Source organism: Protopterus annectens, chromosome 6.part0, assembly GCF_019279795.1.
Source record: "Protopterus annectens isolate FY-2018-M chromosome 6.part0, PAN1.0, whole genome shotgun sequence".
Lineage (NCBI taxonomy): Eukaryota > Metazoa > Chordata > Ceratodontiformes > Protopteridae > Protopterus > Protopterus annectens.
Genome location: NC_056737.1, coordinates 329,236,293 through 329,260,687, shown reverse-complemented (window position 1 = coordinate 329,260,687; position 24,395 = coordinate 329,236,293). Strand labels below are relative to the sequence as shown.

Here is a 24,395-nt window from a genome sequence, read left to right as displayed (position 1 = left end):
CCTCCTCCGACTCCTTTGAGCTCGGAGCTGGGGCGTCTCGGGACCGGGACTGTGGTAGCGTCGGAGCCAATACATTTGTCTTCGGCTCCGTCGTCGGCTCCGATTTCTTCCTTTGAAGAATCTCGGTGCCGAGCTTCCCTCGTCGGCTCCGAGGGGGTGAGTGGCATCGGATCCTTGTCCGACCCCCCTCTCCCTCTCGGTGCTTCGGCGCTGGTGTGTTCGGCTCCGACATCGGCCTCGGAGCCATCCCTGTCGGTGCCGAGGGAGGTTCTCAGCTTCTCGGAGCGGGGACCTCTGGCTCTGCCTGACAGGGGTGCTTTCGAGGTCATGCGGAGTGTGTTGGAACCTTGTTCGACTCCACAGTCGGCTCCGTCCGCCCCTCCCACTTCGGTGCCTTTGGTTATGTCGACTCACTCCCTCATCCCAGACCGTAGAGAGCAAGCTCCTCAAGAATCCCCTGTGGGGATCTCATCCTCTTCCGAGGCCTCTCCTGAATTGGCAGGGGAGCCCCCTAGGAAGAGAAAGTGTAAGAGGAAACACATAGACTCACCTGAGTCTGTCACCTCTGACACAGATTTAGAGGATTCCGAGGGTTTCCCACGTTCCCCTTCTGAAGATGTCTCTTTTGCAGACATTCTAGAGATCCTGAAACAGAGGGGAAATTGGCCAGCCCTTAACCCTTCGGAGGATGAATCTGTGTATCTTGAGGCGTTTGGCTCTCGCCCTTCCACCTCCTGGGTGTCCCCCCCCTTTGATCCCCTCATGCAGGTGGTTGCAAAGAAGGCTTGGACGGCTCCTGATTCAGTGGACCCTACCCCCAGGAGACCCTCTAAATTTATAACAGCACCAACTGACAAACAATTTCTCACAAAAGGTGTTTCTGTGGATGCTATGGTGATAGCTGCTGCCACCAAGAAGGAACTAGCTGATCCTTCAGTGCCTGTTCATCCCCCTAACAAAGAATCTAGGTCTGTGGACAGGTACGGGAAGCGGATGTTCTCGTCAGCGACCTTTGCTATGCGTTCGCTGAACTACCTATGCCATTTTACTCGTCTTCAAAGAGACTTGATCAAAGAAGCGAGTGACATGTTGAAGGATCCTACGGCTGCAGGTTTTCAAGACAAGATGAACACCCAACTGGCTACCCTGAACTCCATAGCTAACTCCTCCATGCGCCTTCTTTCTTATGCGGCTGATGGAGCGAGCAGGGCCGCAGGGACAGGTGTGGCCTTACGCAGGCATGCCTGGATGCGGCTATGCAACTTTGCGGACCCCTTTAAAACGTCTTTCACTAATTCCCCGTTTGATGGATCATCTCTCTTTGGTCCTCAAGTGAAAGAAACCTTGACTAGGTGCGAGACAGATGGCAAGACTCTTTCTGCCGTCGGAGTCCGTTTTTCTACTCCTTCTAGGCCTTACCCCAAAGGTCAGAAAAGTGGGAAAATGTGGTTCCGCAAACAATCTCAAGGGACTTCGCCTGACGCACAAAGTCGGTTCCCCGCCAGAGGCAGAGGGGGGAACAACAATGGTAGACGTCGCCCTAGAGGCAGGGGGGGTCCGCAGAACCAGGGCAATCGGGAAGCCTTCTCTGATAAGCCCTTTCAGCATCCCTGAGGTGTTGCCCGACTGCCCACCTTCGGAGGCAGTCGGGGGAAGATTGTCACTGTACCCAGAAGCCTGGCTATCCCTGACTCAAGACAAATGGGTACAGTCCATCATTTCCGAAGGCTATTCCATTCCCTTCATTCGCATTCCAAACCAATCAAAAAAATCCCTTCCAGATGTTCCACCCGCTCAAAGGGATCTTGCAGTTTTGGAAATTTCAAAGCTGCTTGCAAAAAGAGCAATTCAGCCAGTTCCAGCAGACCAGCAAGGATCCGGAATCTACTCCAGGTTCTTTTACTCGTTCCAAAGAAAACAGGGGACTGGAGACCAATTTTGGATCTCAGTATCTTGAACAAGTCAGTCAAGAAAACAAGATTTCGGATGGTCACGCTGCAGTCCATCCTTCCCCTTTTGGGAAAGGGAAACTGGATGTGCTCTATAGACCTTCAGGATGCGTACTATCACATAAAAATGAACAGACGCTCCAGAAGATTTCTCCGCTTCAGGCTGGGAACCAGTCATTTTCAATTCAGGGCCCTGCCCTTTGGTCTCACCACTGCCCCTCGGGTGTTTACCAAATGCATGGCAGTGGTAGCTTCTCACCTGAGACGTCAAGGATTCCAGGTGTTTCCATATTTGGACGACTGGCTCCTCACAGCTCCCACCAAGCATCTTCTCCTAATGGCCAGGGACTACACCTTTCGCATTTGTCAAAAGTTAGGCATTTCAGTAAATTGCGAAAAGTCTGTTTTGTCGCCTTGTCGTGCTATTACCTTCATAGGCGCAAATCTAGACACAGTCAACATGTCTGCGAGACTAACACATCAGAGAATAGCAGACATACACAAACTGGTCTCACTCCTCTTCAGCAGCAGCAGAGTCAAAGCCAGGTTAGTTCTGAAAGTGTTGGGGATTATGGTGGCTGCCATACCTCTGCTTCCATTAGCCAGGTTCCACACGAGAATCCTTCAATGGATGCTCTTCACACAATGGTCATACCAGCAACTTCCGATGTCCCACACCATTATGATCACGCAAACATGCAAAAATCATCTTCTGTGGTGGATGTCTTCCCCTCAGCTCTTATTGGGAAGACCTTTTGTACCTTCCCCTACGGTGGCTACTTTGACAACGGACGCCTCCCTGATCGGGTGGGGGGGGCATTATCAGGGCAGAACTGTCCAGGGCACATGGCAACCACACGAATGCCACTTGCACATAAATGTTCTAGAGATGAGAGCAGTGCTTTTAGCGTTGCAAGCCCTTCAAGACTCTCTTCCCTTGGGAACGATAGCAATCCAGACGGACAATATGTCTGTAGTGTGGTATATCAACAAACAAGGCGGAACCAGGTCCTACCCCCTGTGTCGAGAAGCACTCAGACTGTGGCAATGGGCAATTTCTTCTCAGCGGTTTCTGATAGCAACGCACATCCCCGAGAAGTCCAATCAAATTGCGGACAAGTTGAGCAGAGCTATCCTCATGCCTCACGAGTGGTCTCTGAAAGACTCTGTAGTGAGAGAAATTTTTCTCAAGTGGGGTCAGCCTTGCTGCGATCTTTTTGCTACTCCCCAAAACAGCAAGTGCAGAGATTATTTCACCCTATTCCCGCTACCAGGCCAACCCAGCAGAGACGCTCTAGTCCAAGTTTGGCCCCGGGGACTTCTGTATGCTTTTCCCCCCTTCCCACTAATCTCTCAAGTGATACAGAAAGCTATCGCTCAGAAGGCCTCCTTGATCCTCATTGCTCCTTACTGGCCTCGACAGGTTTGGTTCCCCTTTCTACATCAATTTCTGTTGGAGCAACCTTGGCATCTGGACCTAGTTCCAGATCTTTTGATCCATCAGTCGGGTCAGTTTCATCGCTCCCTTCCCTCTCTGAACCTCACCGCTTGGTTCCTCCTATTCCAACCTTAGCCAGGCTTCCTCAAATATCTCACTCTGTTCGAGATATTTTGATAGCTTCCCATAAATCTTCCACTCGAAAGATTTATTTGAGTAAGTGGAAACGTTTCGCCTATTCACTGCTTCCATCCAAATGGTCCTTGATTTTCTAGCTGAACTCTTCCATGCAGGTTCATCTCCTTCTACTCTTAAAGTTCAATTGGCTGCTATTTCTAACTTTCATGTGGGCATTTCAGAGTCTGCCATAATGTCCCACAAGCTTTGCAAAGCCTTTTTGAAGGGAGTTTTTCTACTTAGACCTCCTATAAGAAATCCTCCTCCTCCTTGGGACCTAAATTTAGTTCTTAGTTCTTTGATTCTTTCACCTTTCGAACCTGCAGCCTCCTGTTCTTTAAAATTGCTATCATGGAAGACACTCTTTCTGGTAGCTATTACTTCAGCTAGAAGAGTTTCAGAACTTCATGCACTCAGCTGTCGACCTCCTTATCTGTTGTTCCATAGGGACAGGGTATCTTTACGAACCAACCCGTCCTTTTTACCTAAGATAGCCTCGGCGTCTAACCTGAATCAAAGCATTGACCTCCCTGTGTTTTTTCCAGAATATTCTAACAGGTCTGAACAAAAATTGCATTGGCTAGATGTTCATCGTCAGTTAAGGTACTATTTGGATAGAACCAAACAATTCAGAAAATCTGACCAGCTGTTTGTCTCTTATGCAGAAGGCAGAAAGGGACTTTCAGTTTCAAAGGTATCATTATCTAGATGGCTAACATCCCTGATTTCCCTTGTTTATGAAATTAGACAACAAAAGCTGCCTAACAAACCTAAAGCCCATTCCACCAGAGCTTTGGCTACTTCTATAGCCTTCCAAGACAGACTGCCTATTGACACCATTTGTGCAGCCGCTACTTGGGCTACTCCTCACACTTTCATTTCTCATTATAAGTTGGATTTAGCTTCTAGGCATAGAGCTAACTTTGGTTCCACTGTTCTCAAGAGTCTGTTCCGTTAGGCCACCCGGGACAAGGTGCTAGGGACGCGGTCCCATCCAGCAAGAATGAAGGCGAGATAGACAACTTAACATATAGAAGTTATGTTCTTACCATAACGTTCCATGTTAGTTGTCTTCTTCTCGCCTTCTTCTTGCGCCCCACCCTCCTTCCCCCTGGCCTGGACAGACCTAGAGGAGTTTGATTGTGACCTCTCTTTCTACCACATCTTTACTTTAGGTATATGCTGCTGTGCATATTTTCCTGGATCAGGATGTAGGTCACCCTTCTCTTCTCCCTGGTTTATAGAGGTGGACTTTGTTTATAATTATTCTATTGCTATTATAAGCTGGGCCTAGCTTACAAACGAGATCTGAGGTAACTCATGCCTAGCATTGTGGGATATAGGGGGAGCCTCGAGCCGGTGGAACCAACTCTCGAGCTTTTAGAGTGGCTGAGTCGGAGCCGAGGTCGGCTCCGAACCCATCCAGCAAGAAGAAGGCGAGAAGAAGACAACTAACATGGAACGTTATGGTAAGAACATAACTTCTATTTCTTCACTATTCAAGCTCTGTATAGTATTTCCTCCTCATAGAAACACAATATGTTTTCCTGTATCTTTCTGACATGCATCTAGTGTCCTATAAACAAATATTTTATTTATCTTGATGAACCATTCCAAACAGCAAATCTTAGTTCACTCTATAAATTATTCATATTCAGAGATAACATTTTAATTTAGTTCTGCTTTTTTCTTCCTATTTCTGATTTTTTTCTTTTTATGACATACTTGCCCATAGAATTTACTATGATTCTCATCTTTCTCCAGCAATCCCTCAGTTAATCTGTTGTCACTACTTTTTCTTTTCTCCCAACTTTTATGCAGCAAAACCATCATCATATTGTGCCCCCTATTTACTAACATCTTTTTGTCTTTTTAGATCTCTCCAAGGCCTTCGATATGGTCAACCACCAATTACTCATCCACACCCTTAAGTCATTGTCACTAAATAGCCGTGTGCTTCAATGGTTTCAGTCTTACCTGTTTGGTAGACAACAAGCCATCCTATGGCAGGACAAACTGTCAACCCATCTATCAGTTACACTAGGTACTCCCCAAGGTTCCATACTAGGACTCCTTATCTTCTCAATCTTTATCAATGACCTTCTGTCTGTCATCCCAAATGCTATCTGCATCCAATATGCAGATGACTCCACCTTAATTTGTTCTGCCACTTCCCAGACAGATCTAATGACACTAACCCAGAATACTTTCAGTATTGTTGAAAACTGGCTCTCTAACAGAAAGGTGGTGATAAACCCTAACAAAACAAAGTTGCGTCTCTTCTCACCCTCTTGTAAGTCTACCTCACCACTTTTTACCATAAAATCTAATAATGGCACAATTATATCCCCAGACGCGCAAACCAAACGCTTAGGCGTCACAATAGACAACTCCCTCAAATGTGATATCCATGTCACTCAAACTGTCAAAACCATTAACAAAAAAATTGGCTCCCTCCATAAGATCAAACCTTTCCTTACTCCATTTGCTACGACTGCTATTGCTCATTCCCATGTACTCTCTGCTCTTCTCTATTGCCTCCCCCCACTCACTAATTTGAACAAATCCACTCTGAGCAAACTCTCTAGCTGTTATAATCATATTGCTAGATTTGCAACAGGCATGGCCTATAGGACCCACTACTGTCACAACCTAATCTGTTGGGGTGGCTAGAATGGCCTATCCTACTTCAGTACAGCCAGCTTATAATAGCCCATAAAGTTCTCAATCACCCTGACAAGACACCTGCACTTAAATATATCATCAATCCCTATAGCAATCTAAGGTCACTTTGCTCTTCTAATAAACTCCTGGTTCAAACATCCAAAATCAACAACTCTGCTGGGGACTCTCTGTTCGCAAAACATGGAACTCTCTACCTGCTTATCTTACTCTCAAACCCTCTCTTACTCAGTTCAAAAGAAGTCTCTAGCTATACTTTAAAACTCACTGGATATTTCCTTGTTCTCAGTCTCTGATATTGTTATCTTGCTTAGTCAATTTGTCAACACTGTTTAAATATGTATTATATCTTGCATGCTTGCTCAACTGGAGTCTATTAACTGTGTGTAATTTGTATCGTTTGTGTTTTTATTTTTTTACTGTATTTTCTAACTTGGAGCTTTTCTCCCCAGGCGTCCGCTGAAAATGGACATGCATCCAATTGGACTATCCCAGTTAACAAATGTAAAATAAATAAAATAAAATAAAAATAAATAATAATAATTTTTCAAGTACAGAATCATTTTCTAAACTGTATTGCTATTTTTGAGGCAGTCTACCCAGAAATGTCCTTTCCCACTGCACCAGGACATTTCAGTGACACAATTATCTTTGTGTCCCGTCCCCCTTTTTCATGAATTTTGCGTCTCTTTTTAGCCCAATCACAGACCCCACCCCAAGATATTTTTTTTCAGCTGTCTTGATTAAAGAATAATTACTTTGCTTCAACTTTATTTATATTCAAAACATGTATTAAATAAGTTCATTAGCTTTTGCATTTACAGAACATTTCCTTTCCTGTATCCAAATTCCAGTGGTGTCTAAAGTTCTTAAGTCTGGTCAATGTGACAGTTCAAATTTTATGTTCTGTAAGGCTAGCATATCTTTTCTTAACTGCAAAAAAAAAAAAAAAAAACGTTTCTGCCTTCTAGGTAGTGATCTGCTTATTATATTTAACACACAAATGGCTTTCATATTTTTCTTTCAAAGAAAGTGGCACATCCTCAGTCTCAAAAAAATAATCTCATAAAGGGATATGTTCCCACATAAAGGAAAGAACTAAGTTCTCACACATACATTTCAGAAGGTTTTAAGATGTATCAAAATACCTGAACCAGTCTGTCCCTTTCCACATATAATGACAATTGACTGTTTTTCTTTGTAAAATTTGCATAGTCACCTCTCCTTCCTGCCTACCCACATCCTAGTACAGTAATTGGGCATTTCTGTCTGATGTAGTTAGGGGTCATGTTTGACAACTTCCTCATGCACTTCAAAAGCCACTCACACCTCAGTCATTCACCATTAATTCTATAGCCACTTTCTCCATAAGGTTCTGCTGGAGTGTGACTCAGACAATTCAATGGGATTTATCAAGTTATAGCAAAGGTGACAGATTATTCTTGGAGAAAGTTTAATCACTTAACCATCTCTCTATGGCTTCATCTGCCATCTGTAGTGACTCATTTGCTGTGGCCTCTGCCACCGTGTCAGTCGTCTCCACTCCATAACAAAACTGGCAAAAAAAAAAAACTATGGAATTTACATGGTGGTCTGACCAGATTACCCTCTGTCAGTATGCATACCAGTTTGGGTCTGAAAATAGGCTAAACCTAGTGTGAGTAACATGGACAACATAAGCATCTCCCCAAAATATTACTGGATGTTTTCCTTTACTGTTGCATTACAAAACTCCACACCCACATATGTCTCCAGAATTGATCATCCTGGTTTAACCAAACATACCTACCACTGTCATCTGCAGAATGCTGTTCAATGGATTGATTGTACAGCTGTGGAATTTGGGATTCATTTTACACGTGTTTCTGCATTTAAGAACCAGGTGAGTGTGCTGATCCTCCTAGACCATTTCCACCTCTACCCAGGACACACACCAGTAAGTCACACTGTAAGGAATCAATACCGTATGGAATTCTTTACAGCATAGGTTTTTCTTGTTTAATTACAGGGTAGGTGAGCTGGCTCACAGACCCTTTTCAGCCATGACTTGGGCAGTAGACAAAGCTATAATCTCTGAGAGTAAAAAAGATACAAAAAATATGTACATGCATAAGGAAATAAACGTTTACAGTTTGCAAGGAAGTAACAGTTTTACTAACAAGGAAATATGTAAAATAATATTTAACTATTTACATATTATACATAAGTAAAATAGATCTAATCTGGTTGCAAAAAGAGGCCTAGCAATAACAGATAATGAAATATTTACTATAAATAATATGTAAGATGTGTCTAAAATTGTATTAGACTTGTGTTATCAAACAGTTTAGTGATAGAATATGAAGTATTGAGTGTGCGTAACATGCAAAATGTTGCCTGACAGAATTGTGGAAATTTAGTTTGTTGTTATCTCTGAAGGAGTTATACCAGTAGTAATCTTTTGAGATGGCCATGGGATTTTCCTGAAAGTGATAAACTTAATTTGTTTCATATGCCAGCAGTGGGGGAGATTTTACAAAATGCTCTCTCACCAATAGATATATTAAAGTTAACTTCAGATAAGGTAGTGTCTACTTTATTGTTAGATCTGAAAGTATTGAGGTAGTTAGTATTACTATTTTTTTTAATTAAAACATGAAAGCTTAAATGATAGAATTGAGGAGGACAGCTCTAGCTGTAACTGGGATGTAGTTGACTTTAGAGAAGTTGAAGCAGAGGAATTCCTTTTCATCTGATATTGAGATAATATTTTTTGTTACCTTATTAAAAGAGAAACGCCTGGCTCACTGGTGAGATCTATGTTTCACAGTTCCAGGGTCTGAATTTCAAGTCTTAACTGGAGTTTGCATATTCTCATGTCTGCATTACTTTTCTCTTGGTACTCTGGTTTCCATCCACCTAAGCAGTTGATTAGCTACACTAACATTACCCAAACTGTTCATAGATATTGTTTTAACTTTCTCCCTCCGGCCCAGGTCATGGCTGGAAAGGGTTTGTGTTCCAACCCACTTACTTGGTTAACAGACATTAATATTAGATTTTAATGACTAGGATGATGCCAGATATACTCGACATATGCATCTAGTTTATTTCTTTTTGCCTAAGGATGGGATAATTCTAAGAAATGAGAAGTTGCCAAGGAACAGTAAAGAAGGTAAGGTGCGAACATACAATGAGTAAGGTAAAGTATTCTCTAGAGATCCATACAAAGAGAATTCCAGAGCAAGCACATTCTCCAACACTTAACATGGATGAAGGGATGGATAAATAAGACCTCAACTTAATAGGGCATTACAGATGCCAAGGTGCTTGTGTGTCAGAGGAGGGCAGAGTTTCAGGTACAGAACTTTGAATAGAAAGGAAGTACAAATGAAAAAATGGGGTCTGAGATAGGTTGCTGATTGGAATCATGGGTCTATATTACCTTGTTGAAAGGTGTTTTCATAGACCGCCTTTTCGTCAACACATAAACAGCGAACTCCCAAAACTTCAAAAGGCCACGTCAGCAAATTTTTTCCCAGGGAAGAAAATTGCTTGGGATTCATCAGGAATTTGCCTTTTCTCCACTGTAATGCGATCTTGGAGTTGGTATATTTAGTTAGGTTGGTGTGGGGGGGTGGGGCAAAGTTCCCCACTGTGTAGGGTCTGACAGTTTGTTTTTTGATTGGCCAATCAATTTTTTTCCCCTGGGAAAAAATTCACTGAAGTGGCCGTTCGGAATTTTGGGAGTTCGCTGTTTATGTATCAACGAAAAAACGTCTTTCAACAAGGTAATATAGAGCCGGTAGAATGATGCTCATTATCTTTAAGATGGTAAAAGAAATCTGAGAATTAGCTTTGTTGTAGCACATTTCTATTAATTGAAAATGAAAGAGCAACTGAAGAAGTGATGGGTATGAAGATTTTCAGCAAAACAGCATGCACGTTCTTGGGTTTATAGTGGTCTTTACATAACTTGATTATTATTTTCTCCAGTTTATTTATTTATTGATTGACATTTGATTAATGTTAAAATTTATATCTACCAAAATATTTTGTAAATGTGCAAAAAGACTGTCACTATTTCAGGGAGAGTAGGATTTGTTCCAGAAGAAGAGGAAACATGTTATAAATGTGCTGCAGCTGCAACTGAGGATCTTAATTGTGACAGCTGGACCAGTAGTTTAGGGACTTACTGAAGCATAAAGATAGCTGAATCATAGTCATTTATGGAGTATTTGATAAGAGTGAGATTAGTAGATCTGATGAGTTTCAAACTTCTGTATCACTACTCCACTTATAATTAGTTGAGGAGGCTGTAGTGCCTGTGGTCTCCCAGCTAGTTGTTTATCATGCTGCCAAAATCTTCTGGATCTGGGAAGGGAGAAGTTATAAACAATTGAAGGGCTACAGTTATTGACACCACAGGCAGACTCTAAGTCTTATCTTGGCTTTCAGACCTGATGTTATTGATCAAAGGAGTTCTTATATGCCCAGGAAAATATATAATCTGAAGTAGTTAACTTAATTTGGTCATCAACCTGTGGACTTCGGATCCAGACTGGATCCGAGACTGCAGTTTCACCAGCATCAGATCCAAGCACCAAGCTCTTCACCTTACCCATAACACCACTGCATCTCCTTCCTTCCCTCAGATCTTGTTTGTCGCAGCTTTGCCTACAACATGATCCCTTGAGCTCCAGGCTGGTAGGACAGTTTTCGAGGTATTTTTTCATATGTGTAGTGTTTTTTGGGTATTATTTGCCCCTTTATCCTTACCTCCCCTTCGCGTTCTCTGTTATATTAAAAAAAAATTTAGAAAAATAGAGTTTTTTTCGAGTGTAGTTAGTGCAGGCCTTGTGTGTGTGTGTGTGTGTGTGTGTGTGTGTGTGTGTGTGTGTGTGTGTGTGTGTGTGTGTGTCTGTGTGTGTGTGTGTCTGTGTGTGTGTGTCTGTGTGTGTGTGTGTCTGTGTGTACCTAGTACCTATTGGGCTTGAGTGTGGCAGATCAACAAAAGTTGATCTTTAGAAAATGCACAGAGTGTGGCCATAAGTTGTCACCTGCAGATGGCCACACTCTGTGTGTTGTTTGTTTGGGAGCAGCTCACTTGTCCACCAACTGCGCCATATGTACGGGGTTTAATCCCAGGGCTCTGAAAGATTGCAGGGCCAAGTTGATTTTGAAAGGGCTTCTTCCCTCTATGGAGGCGGCCGCCTCATCTTCTGTTGTGACTGGGTCTGCGGCCACGGCTATGACTGCTTCTACAGCTACTATTGTGCCCCCCCTCCCATGCCATGACTCACCATCCTGACCATAGGCCTGGAGAAAGGGAGTCTAGGAAAGACAGACATAAAGAGAGAGAGAGAGAGAAGGGAAGGAAGAGATCCCCGGAACACTCGGATCCGGCAGGTCCTCCTCCCAAGATACCTGCCATTACCAGGCCGACCTCCCCTCGGCTCCATTCTCCGAGGTTCTCCCCAGAGCTGGAGGAGGTTCGGCCTCCATCCACCGTCCTTCCCGGCCAGTGTCGGTGGCTTCTTCAAGGTCATCTAGGAGTTTATCGGAAGCCGACATGGACAGGATGATGCAAAGGTTTATTTGCACCCAGCATTATATGGGGGTCTTGCTGGCAGCCTCTCCCTCTGGAGGGGGGAGCTCACTACCATTGTTTGCCCCGATTTCTCCTTCTCCAATCCATCCTCCGGTTTTGGAGTCCCTGGATCCGAGAGGTTCCGGAGTCAGGGGGTTGGCGCCGATGATACCATCTACCTCAACGCCGGCAGTTACCTTGAGCGTGTCTGGTCCGACCAGGTCAGATCTGAGTTCTCGGAGCCGTAGCCTGGGCGTCGGATCTGAGGGGTTGGGTTTTTCTCCTTTGGCTCTGACTTTGTCAGGTCACTGCCTACCCCTCGGGATCTCGACACCTTCGGGCTCAGCTCCAATCCCCGTGTCGGATCCATGGAGAGCATCCTCTCTTTCAGTGGCTCAGGAGGCTCACTCCACCTTGGCATTCGACGTGGTGGCGAGGATTTTCTCTAATGGATCTAGGCCCCTGACCATCTCCCTGGAGTCCACCCCGACCTCCTCTCTTCTGGGTGCATCTTTTGCCATCCTGCCCATACAGGGACAGCCTGTGCTCGACATGCCCCAGACTGTTCCCCTCGAGGAACCACAAGCAGTTTGTGAGTCCTCTCCAGAGAGTCCCACCGAAGAGGTGCCTCACAAGCGTAAGTGCAAGAGGAGGCACCTGGACTCCCCCAAGTCCCTCATGGAGGATACTGACTTGGAGGAAGGGGAAGGCTCCCCAGATCACCCCCTGAGGATTGGAGACATCATGGAGATCCTGTGCCACCGGGGGGGTGGTTGGTCTGCCCCAAGCCTTCCTCAGACGACTCATGTTTCTGGAGGCATTCAACACAGGCCCATCTACTTCTTGGGTGTCCCCACTGCAGACCCTCTGGTGGACCTCATTACCACCAGGGTTTGGAGAGAGGCAGATACCGTGGAGCCATTCCAAAACGTCCAGATAAAATTTTTAGCCCCCTAGTAGATAGACCAAGCTGGAACAAGGATTCCCCTGTGGATGCCATGGCGGTAGCGGCCACCACAAAGAAGGAACTAGCTCAGGAGAGTTCTACGGTCCATCCTGCAGACCGAGAGTCCAGGATGATGAACTGTCTGGGAAAGGGGACTTATGCTTCAGCCACCTTTTGTATAAGGGTGCTGAAGTATATGACCCATGTCAACAGACTTCAGCGTGACCTGATAAAAGAGCACACTGGGTCTCCCCCGGAATCCATGTCACCAGAGGATAAATGCACATTCTCTATGCGAATGGCCACTCTGAAAGTGGTTACCAACACGTCCATGCACCTCCTTTCTCATGCCACCAAAGGAGAGGCACTGGCGGTTGGGTCCAGCGTTGCCATGAGGTGACACACCTGTCTCCGGCTATGTAATTTCGCGGAACTCTTCAAGGCATATTTTGTGAATGCTCCCTATGATGGCTCTTCCTTGTTTGGGAAGACGGTTCGTGACACACTTGTCCAGAGTGAGAAGGACGGGAAGATGCTGTCTGCCATTGGGATCCACTTCTATAAACCCTCAAAGATCCTTTTCCAGGAATCAGCAAGAGCAAAAAAAGATGTGGTTCCAGAAGTCTCAGTATTCCCAGGACACTCAGGACTCCTTTTCCCCTAGCGGCAGAGGGGGACAAGAAAGATGCCGGCCCAGAGGCAGGAGGGGTCCTAAGAACTTTGGGTCCCAAGAACCGTTCTTGGATAGACCCGTGCAGCAGCCATGAGGGGCTGCCCGACTGCTCTGCTCTGGAGGCAGTCGGGGGGCATTTTACGATGCACCTGACGGAGTGGGAGTCCATGTCAACAGACTGTTGGGTGCTCCAGATAATATCCAGAGGTTACACAATTCCCTTTGTGACACATCCCTTTCCCCCGAAGCACCTCCCGGATGTTCCACCCACGCAAAGGGAGGCAGCAGTGCTTGAAGTACAAAAGCTGCTAAGCAAATGGGACATCTAGCCTGTCCCCCAGATCAGTCCAGATTAGGCATATTCCAGGTTCTTTTTGGTGCCAAAAAAGATGGGGGACTTAAGGCCGATCCTCGACCTTTCCACTCTAAACCTGTCAGTTGCCAAAGAAAAGTTCCAGATGGTCACTCTGCAATCCATCCTGCCTTATCTGCAGGAAAATGACTAGATGTACTCAGTAGACTTCCAGGATGCCACTCCCACCAGGCATCTACTCTGTCAAGCCAGGGATTATTTCCGGAAGTTGTCAGACTTGCTGGGCATCACAATAAATATAGCCAAGTCCTCTCTAGAACCTGTCCAGATCCTGGACTCCATAGGGGCAAGAATAGACACCTTGCAATCCAAAGTCTCCCTGATTCCAGAGAGGGTTCGGCGCCTGTCCTTCAGTCTCCCTATCCCCCAGCTGAGGTGGTGTTAAGAGCCCTAGGATCCTTGGCAGCCACAATCACTCTTCTTCCTTGTGCTCATCTTCACATGCGGGTTCTGCAGTGGACATTGGCAGTCCAGTGGTCCTAAATGGATCAGCCATTGACACATCTGATTTGCATAAGCGAGGCCTGCAAGAAGTCCCTTCTCTGGTGGCTACTCTCTCCGGAGATAGTAGAGGAATGGTCCTCTGTTGTAGCCCCTCCCCAAGCCATGGTGACCACGGATGCCTCCCGACTTGGGGGGAATTGCTCAGGCAGGACAATCCAAGGCACATGTTCCCTGAATGAGGCCAATCTGGATATCAATGTTCTGGAAATGAGGGTGGTCTTATTAGCATTGCAGGCCCTTCATGCCTTTCTTCCTCTGGGAACTATTGCGATTCAGACAGACAATATGTTGGTGGTCTGGTACATCAAGAAACAGGGAGGAACCAGGTCCTACCCCCTTTGTCGAGAGGCCATGAAAGTGTGGGAATGGGCAATCTCCACCAACCGTTTTCTGAAAGCAACGCACTTTCTGGTTCAGTCCAACATACTGGGGGACAAATTGAGCAGGACTATCTCAATGCCTTATGAGTGGTCTCTAAATCCTTATGTAGCGGAGCAGATCTTCCTCGAGTGGGGTCAGCCTTGCTGTGATCTCATCGATTCTACTTCCAACGCAAAATGCAGTGAGTTCTTTGCTCTGATACCCCCTCAAGGGGAACCCCCCTGAGATGCTTGGCTCCCCGATCTTCTTTATGCTTACCCTCTGTTACTTCTCATGACAAACATTTTACAGAAGGCTCGTCGGTTGGGGAGCAGAGTCATCCTCATTGCCCCATTCTGGCCTCACCAAATCTGGGTTTCCCTGTGTGTGGTCTCATCTGGTAGTTTGATCTTGGATCTGATCCCAGATCTTATTTTGCACCCATCGGGGATTCCCCTTCCAGACCTGGGCAGTCTGAAACTCACGGCTTGGTTGCTCCAATTCTATTGATTGCCAGGACTCCCTGACTTTCTTCCCCTGTTAGATCTATTCTGGTGGCAGCTAATAAGTCATCTGTCTGAAAAAATTACTGTAGTAAATGGAATCATTTTTCTATCTGGGTTTCTCAGAGGGCTTTAGATCCTTTTACGGCTCCAGTGCCAGTGGTTCTTGAATTTTTAGCACACATTTTTCAGTAGGCTGCCAGCTCTTCTACGATGAAAGTTCAACTGGCTGCCATTTCTAATTTCCATTTAGGTGAAAACATGAGGTCTTTAGCTTCCCCCAGACTCTGCAAAACCTTTATTAAAGGTACCTTTCTTTTAAGGCCTCCGGTTAAGGACCCTACTCCTCCTTGGGACCTTACCTTAGTTTTACAGGCGTTATTTGCTCCACCCTTCGAACCGGCTGCCTCTGTGGACTTGAAATTTTTGTCTTGGAAAGTGGCTTTCCTAGTGGCTAGCACCTTGGCTAGGAGAGTGTCAGAACTTCAAGCATTATCTGTTAAACCCCCCTTATATGATTTTTCATAAAGACAGGGTCTCACTTCAGACTAATCCTTCTTTTTTACCTAAAGTGGCTTCAGGATCAAGTATCAGTCAATCAGTCAATCTACCTGTCTTTTTCCCAAATGTTCAGAACAGGGGGGAATGCAAACTACATTTGTTAGATGTACATAGGTAGTTACGTTTCTACTTACACAGGCCTAGGCCCTTTCGCAAGTCCAATTATTTGTATCCTTCGCCAGACCTTTTCTAGGAAAACCAGTTTCCAAGGTGACACTTGCCAAGTGGATTTCCTTTGCATTCTGCAAGTTTACAAAGATAAAGGTATGCCTATTCCGGGGAGGGTTCATGCTCATTCTACTAGGTCTATGGCTACGTCTGCTGCATTTTGATCCACAGTATCCTTGGACGATATTTGTTCAGCGGCTACTTGGTCCTCATCTCATACTTTCATTTCTCATTATAAATTGGACATAGTTTCCACAGGGAGAGCATCTTTTGGCTCCGCTGTACTCCGGAATATCCTTCCATGAGGGCCTCCCAAGGTAATGGTAGCTCCACAGGTTGATGACCAAATTAAGTTAACTACTTCAGATAAAGAAGTTATGTACTTACCATAATGTTCCATCTGAGTAGTTAGACTTCATTTGTCATCAGCCGTCCCTCCCTCCTTCCCCCTGGCCTTGTTATTTGGTTCTTTCACTTGAGTGACTAAGAGTTAGTACCCTTACGGCCCATTTGTGTTTACTTGTGGGTCAGGTTTTGCTGATCGGGCTCGTGTGTTGGGTGGCAAACTCAATCTGAGGTAAGGAAGGAGATGCAGTGGTGTTATGGGTCTGAAGCCCACAGATTGATGACAAATGAAGTCTAACTACTCAGATGGAATGTTATGGAAGTACATAACTTCTTTTTATGCACTGTGTTTTAAAATACTGAACAAAGATATAAAACTGAAGGTACTGTTAAGTGTCTTTGTATGTGACTCTTCACTGGTGATAAACTAGGCTATTAATGAATATATTGCAAAATGAGGGAAATAATTGTTAATATGGTCGTATCCTTTTCTTGGTTAAGTGGACTGATACTCCATATGTAGTCAGAACATTGAGTCAGAAATACTGAAATATTAATGAAGTGACTGGGGATGCTTGTTATACACCACTTGTGTGTACACTGCTTTCAATACTAAAGATGATCACATGCATCCAGTGAGGCTTGAAAGATACTTCATTTAAGCAGTGATTTGCTGTATTGTACTGGGGGACAGATTCTTAAAGACTTGCCCTTGGTAAAGGTGACTTACTCTGGTGTAAGGCCTGCCTATAAAAGCAGGGTTACACCAGAGAAAGTCACTTACATAGAGAGCACATGTTTCACAATCAGGGCCCTGGGAGTTTTTATTAGGAGTGATGAAAGTAAGTTATTTACACATTATAAGAGCACCCTCTCCAGTTGTCTAGCAGTTTGGTGTACAAGATTAAGGCTGAGAGCTACTAATAAAATTCATTTTGCAGTCATGGGTTTGATTTTCTTGATCTCCATTTGTCTGTCTGCTGTGTGAATCTGAGCAAGTCAATTAACCAAACAGTTCACAGAATGAACCTTGACCTCTTTTTTAATTGGTAAGTATGGGTTGCTCTGAGGGGTCAAACCGGTTAACAAGATATATAAAATAAAATAGTTATACCAATTCTGGCATTTCACTGAAGAAAATAGTGATTGGAGAAGGTAACAGAATAAGTGGAACCCTTGAACATGATTCTTTTAAGTGATGTCTGTCAAGAGTATTTCGGGAGTGTAGAAATCTGTAAACTACCACAGCTTGCTTTATTTGCAGTGTATTGAATGAGTAGAACTGTGTGTCAACAGCCTATTTACTGCTGCAGTTTGCACATATGAGATCTTAGTGAAACATGCTGTGTTTTTTTTGTAAACATCAAAACACCTACATATGTAGGTCTGCTCCATGCAGATCCTCAGTTTGTTATAGTAACATACACACTTGGGTACATTGTGCTGCTAGGTTTGTTGTTCCAGCCATGACCCTTGTACACAAACAGTTTGTTATGAGGTGGACAGTTTTACTGCTAGTAATTACTGTGACACACTCATGCTAGAGGCCTGATCTGTTTCAAAGCATTACTGTTCTGTTGATAACAATTGTATTGATAAAGGGCTGCTGACCCTAACTGCAGAGTTATATAGTCAAAAAAAAAAAAAAAAAGATTATACTTCTAATCCATTTTCATGGCTTTTTACTGATTTTTTTTTTTTGTCCATTAAAAAATCTGATGCAGGTCCCTGGTTTGTTGGGGAGTTAATTGACGGCCATGTTGGAGTCTGTTTTACATTTGGGCTTATTGTCAATGGACATTTCTTGGAAGGAAGTTTGACATACTTAGTAGGAACTATGCAGGTAAAATTCAGTTTTTAATATTTCTTATTCTTTGTATTTAAAATGTGTGAGGTAATTAAAAAATCATGTGACTATTTAACTCTTTCTGTGATGAGGACTGTATCAGTAGTACTGTAGCAACTGTTCTACCCACCAAAGAGGATCTCTCTTTAAAGTTGAACTCTGTTTTAGAAGAAGTAGAGAATGCTATGAAACTATTATCTGATTCAGACAACAAAGGTGAGATGTTAAAGCTAATTGCCACTGTAGACAGAATAGGCTGTCATGTTACAAAATGCAGCTAGAGTTTGTCTGGCTGTTGGCACAGAGTTTAAAGTTGCAAGCTTTAGTTTCTGTGGTACAGTGCTTGTTCCCTTACCCTCATTTGCCTACTGTGTGACCTTGAACAATCATTTGATCAGATATTACTCCCAGGTTGTCCCTAAATAGAAATGGTGTGTCCAGTGGGCCTACCTGGTTAACAAATGGATTATTATTATTATTATTATTATTAGAATATGAGATGCCCCACTTAGCTGCAGCTACCACTGTTATTCTTTGACAGTATGCTTGGCTTAGGAATCAACCGTAGTAGATGTCAAGGCTGAGATTCTGGATACAACAATTAATATTAAGAAAATATGCTAACCAGTTTAGAACAGAAGTGGAAAATAATGACAGCAGCAAAGCAGACATAGCTGGTCAGTGAGGATGGGAGTGAGGGCTAATGCTGGCTTACCCATTTTTGGGGGTAGGAGGAGGATTGGCTCGCCACAACAGGTGACACCTAGTGGGAGCACTAGATGTTACCCAGTGGAGACTTGGTCAGCTAAGCCTGCACAATCACAGTGCTTAACACCAGCAGACTTTGGGGAATCCAGTGTATGGAGGCACACTTCCCACACAGGTCTGCCAAGGGGGTGGTGGGGTGCTTCCAGTGGTGATACAGAAGGTTACCCCCAGGACGAGTCAGCTGCCCATGCCATTCAACTCGTACGGGGAATAGAAAGCTCATTTCAGGATTCCCAGGTGGGAACAAATGGGCCATATGACTGTCACCCAGCCTGGGTATGCCTGGTTACCATTGCCCTGGAGCAAACTGTCTGACTGGGTGTCAGTAGTGGAACCATCAGGTAAGGCCCTGGGTGGAATTAAAAAAAAAAAAAAAAAGTAAAGATGATGTTTTATACTACTCCTTTGACAAGGAGATCAACAAATGTTTATGGAGGATGTACATCCAAAGGCACATGAAAAGAAATGATGGGAGACAGGGCAAATACTTAAATCTCAAAGGAATTGAAGCCGGATACTGCAGCATCTTTCTAAGTGTGAGGAGTTGAAGGTGATGTAAAGGTGATATGAAGAAAAAAACAGTGTTGCAGATAAATAAATAAGCGTTCTATGGCAGACAGGTAATCAGAAATAAAAACCCAATTCAACCATGCATAGGACAGATATAAAACAGATTGTAGGAAGAAGTGAGGTACTTGTGGACAAGGATATGCAGTTTAGCCCTGAAGCAGAAAAATGAGCAGTTACCCACTAACATTTTTGTTAAATCAGGTTGTGGACTTAGTATGAAGGATGGGGCACAAAAGGACTGCAAGAAGTGAAAATCAAAGTAACTGATGAAAAATGATGTTTCACAGTGAAACTAGTAAGTCCTGCAATACAATGCCGGAGGCAGACTTCAGTTGGAAGTTTTTAAGGATACTTAGTATGGGTTAGCTACCCTTAGGTTAACTCAACATTTGGATGAGGACAGTAAACTGTAGATCTTTCTCTGAGGAGAATTCATGCAAGTATTCAGTTGCTTTGCTTTCTGCTCACTGATTGTCATCATCTGTCCAGCTTTTTCAGGTTGGTGAAGATCTCTCTATGTAAACTTAATGCCTTTCTTCTGCTGTTGCTTCACCAGCATCACTTAATACAAACCCCGGTTTTAAAAAGATCTTTGCCCAGTGGCGTATTCATTTTATCACTACTCTGAAACTTCTGGTCATTTGGCTTTTTCCAGTAACACAATAAGTTTTGTTTGTTGTTTTAGACAGGAAGTTGTTGTTAAGTATTTAAACTCGGCACTGCAGTCTTCTAATCTCTGCAAACACTCTTCCCATCAGCCATGGGGACACATTCCTATTCTCCTCCATATGCAAAATTCCCTATTTTGAGTTGTGCCCTCCATTTTGCATATTGTAAAACCTTTTTGTATGTTAAGCAGTAACAGCTTATCTGCCATCACTCTGCAAATACCTCTGTTTTATGCATGTTTGAGACAGCTTTCCCTGAACATTGCCTGCAGTCTGGTTTTGCAGGAAAAAACGGGCCAAACTGACACAGGAGCAAAAAAAGTAAAAATGTACATTTGACTCTGGAATAATAAACTTAAATTTATTAAAACCATAACTAGGCTATATGAGTGACATACTGTTCTGGCCAAGCAGAGTAGAATGCGCTTACTCAGCTGAGATTAAATGACTGGGTGATAGCTGTAAGAGGTGGAAGTCGTAAAGTTCATAAGAATGAGGATTTGTGTTAAAATCACTGACTTTTCACAAGATTGGAGCTTTTCCACCATATAACCAGTCCCAGTTCATTGATGCAGGTAATTATGTTACTTGCATAACTTGAATGTTGTAGATATTAGGTGTTTAAAGTGGTTTGTTTAAGCAATAACTCACACCTGGGTGTGGGTAATGCTGGATTTACCCACAGTTGGTGTGGTTTGGTCACAAAGGCGAAGCCCGAGTGACCAAACAAAGACAACCGTGGGTAAATCCAGCATTACCCACACCCAGAAGTGGGTTATTGCTATTATACAATGACATTAGTTAAGAAAAAAAATACTTACTTTTCTTAAATAATGGTATTGTATAATGCCTCCGTGCTGCCCTTCCGCAGCTGTCTGGTATTTGGCGGCAGTTCTAATGTACTGCGCATGCGTATGCTTACGCAGTACATCAGAGCCGTGGGTGAAAGCAACGGAGAAAGCAAGATCTCCGTTGCTTTTTACAAAGTGTCTCACTATGTTAAAGCATCATTAAATCGGGTTTTTATCTTTCATCTTCATTGAAGTAATTTTATTCATCGTTGCTGCTTATTTTGGTGGAGATTGGCGTTTCATGACACGGAGGTTATAAGCGTTCTTTCTTGTTGGCTTTTGTTCGCTATGTTAAAGGAGTTTAACATAGCGAGACAGCTTTAAAAAAAGAAACGGAGAATCTCCATTGCTTTTTTTAAAACTGTCTCGCTATGTTAAACCCATTTAACATAGCGAGACAGCTTTAAAAAAAGCAACGGAGAAAGGAAGATCTCAGTTACTTTTTTTTAAGCTGTCTCGCTATGTTAAACTCCTTTAACATAGCGAGACAGTTTCTGAAAAGCAACGGAGATCTTGCGTTCTCCTTTGCTGTAAAAAAAAAAAAAAAAAAGACATACTAATGGAAAAAGATCCGGTCACCTGGACTTTTTCCATTAGTATAAGTCTGATTTACAACGTGCACGCTGACCAATCAGCACGCACGTTTTAGAATATTAATGGGGGTTCGTTGCATAATAACTTTTTTAGTGCATGATTAGAGCAGATGTAATGGTGCTTAAAAACATGTTGCAGCTTGAAAGCATTATTCATGCATGTGTAGCTGTATGATTGTTGATAAGGGTGAGGTAGTATGGGATAAATTGTTTTAGAGAGTTATGCAAATTGTTGACTGTACAATTCTAGTTTAAATTGTTCTGTTTATTTTTCAGCTTTATTGCATTACCACTAATGTTAATCTGGGAAGGATGTTTCTGCTTTAGTGGGAGAAGTGTGTCTTGTTGTTTTCAGTTGACCATTGTTAGAGGAAATGAAACCCAGGTTACAACTGCACCACACTAAATGACACTGCACGCATTAGCGGCCTTAGGTCAACTGGTACCCTAGGCAAAAGGGCTCCATGGTGCCCCCATCCTGGTCTATTTACACCAAATAAATACTGGAAAAGCACCCCTGTGAGAGCAACGCCCTAGGCGGCCGCCTAGTTGGCCTATGCCTAAGGCCGGCTATGACTGCACGTAAGGACAACATACTGCTGTGCCTTACTCAAAGCAGCAGACAATGCAGTGTTTGCATCTGCTTTGGGTCAACATAATGGCTTCCCCTCCAGAAATTTGACAAAGCCACAACATGTTTGGGTCCCATGGCAGTCTATTAGCCCAGTATGTAAATTAAAAAAAAAAAACATGTAGACTGTCTAGCAAACTGTTTCAGTTTGCATTATGCAGTACACTTCCAGGTTGTACTTTAATTTACTGCTCTGTAGGGGAATCAGAGGAACAATTGCTGCAATAAACAGCAGGTTTGCTTTGAGGTTTTTCTTATTTCTACTTTCATCCTTGCATATATATTCTTTTTTGTGAAACCCTGTGCAAGTCTACACTGTGTGATGTAAATTTCAGTGGGGTTTTTTTGTACCTTATGTGACTGATTGCCTGGTATGTACTTACAGCACACAGAAATGATATTCTCACTACCCAGTGAGTCCAGGACGGGTATTCTTTAGTTTTCTGTTACATTACCAATGACAACTACATGGTGTAGGAGATGTATAATGTGCTGTAATGTTTAATTATTGTTCATTCTCTGTGAGCAAAAGTAGTCTGGTGCATATGGTTTTTGACAAGAAGTTGCATCATGAAGTTCTGAACAAAATGAATTATTTCCCTGCATTGATGCTTTAAATTATTTTGCAGTAGGTGTGCATTCTTGTTGTGGCTTACTACTAATGCAAAATGGTATAGGGATCTCATAGGAGAGCAGCAAAAAGGCATTTCAGTTTTCAGTTTGGCGTACAAGTTCTTCCATAACATGTATTTTCTTTTTTGTTTTAATTGGTCATAATATTTTTTTTTCTTTCTGTAGGTGGTATGCTTTAACTTTCCCCTCAACTGCTACCTGTGTTGGTGCCTGTCATTGAGATGTCGTGGCCATTGCTTCCGGGCCCATGTGCGAGATATCGGGGTTCTTCGTACAGTACCAGTACACCTCATTATGCTGTTATGCTTCATATGGCAAAGCTACTCATGTGTCTTTCTGCTGCAGACTTATGGAGTCCTTGCATTCTTTATATCCCCACAGCGAACGTGGTCCTTGATCCTTACAGTAATTCTAATAAGAAAAACATGGACATCCACTGACTCACATTTACGAACTTACATAGCAGAAATGAAGAATTATCATGCCTCTTAGCTGATGACTAGAGATGGTGTCATAATAAACAAGTGAAGAAGACATCAAAGAAGTGTGTGAGCCTTCAGGCGCAACATTTCCTATCTCCCCACCCTGACAATATCAGTGGTCCATTATGGACAATGAGTTTGTGCAATTTCTGCTGAGGTGTCTCATTGTCTTGGAAGCTTTCTAAAAGTTCCATACCAAGTCTGTGTTACGCAGAAGCAGGCAACTGTTCTCTAAAAGTTTCCAGCATCAAACCAGTCTTAATCCCATGTTGCTATAAACAGAACGATGCAGGTTGGCTGGTTCTTCTGTTACTAGACATACTAGATTCCACAGATGAAAGATTTTTTAATGAAGTTTTCTATTACAGTATTCAGAATTGCTGTTTACACTACATTCTCTAATTTGTCTGATATGCACAATGCCAATATGGCAGATATTGTTTTGTGTTGTCTACCTGTACTAGGAACTGTATAAAATAGCATGAATAGCCAGTGAAAATTATTTCAGATTTGAATTAATTTTTACCCAGATGGTGACAGCTTTAAGTTTAGGTTGCATATTCCATTTTGTAGTAGTGGTTTCTTCTACTTACTTTCTGCTTGAAACAACTGTCTTAGAAATGTCTTTGGATACATACATAATGATTCTTTGTGTATGAAGTGTGACATTTTATTAAGAAAATAATCCTAAAACTGTGCTGTTATACAAGCCTTTAAGGACGTAAAGAATGAAAAGCAAATGCAGTCCGATTGTGTTAAGTTATTGTGGTAACAGTGTAATCTCCTGAATTAAGATGTTTACTGTTACGTGATTATATACTTCAGCTCCCCAAGACTAGAGTGCATTACTGGCTATCAAGTGGATATTAAACATTGATCATGTGCGTCTTAAACATTCACTGGCTTTCTTGTTTAAAAATCATTTTAGTAGCACAGCACGTCTAAAAGTACCATATTTTTTTTTAAATGAATAGGTAGTGGTGTTGATACAAGTGAAGTTAGCTTAAAAGCAGTGGTATAGTGAGCCTACTGTTTTATGCATTTCAGCATAAGGTAGCTGTATAACTAGTACATACTACACAGGCTTGTGAGACATGACTAGATA

At 43.1% G+C, this 24,395-nt stretch overlaps 1 protein-coding gene across 1 annotated transcript in view; it reads left to right on the top strand.

Annotated features, from left to right (window-relative positions):
- TMEM62 (transmembrane protein 62) overlaps positions 1-24,189 on the top strand; it is a 462,564-nt gene extending 438,375 nt beyond the window's left edge. The window contains exons 11-12 of the mRNA XM_044073516.1: positions 17,973-18,091; positions 22,974-24,189. Of these exons, the coding sequence (XP_043929451.1) occupies positions 17,973-18,091; positions 22,974-23,300 (446 nt within the window). The 3' untranslated portion in view covers positions 23,301-24,189. The remainder of the gene's footprint in view (positions 1-17,972; positions 18,092-22,973) is intronic.
- The last annotated feature ends 206 nt before the right edge of the window (positions 24,190-24,395 follow it).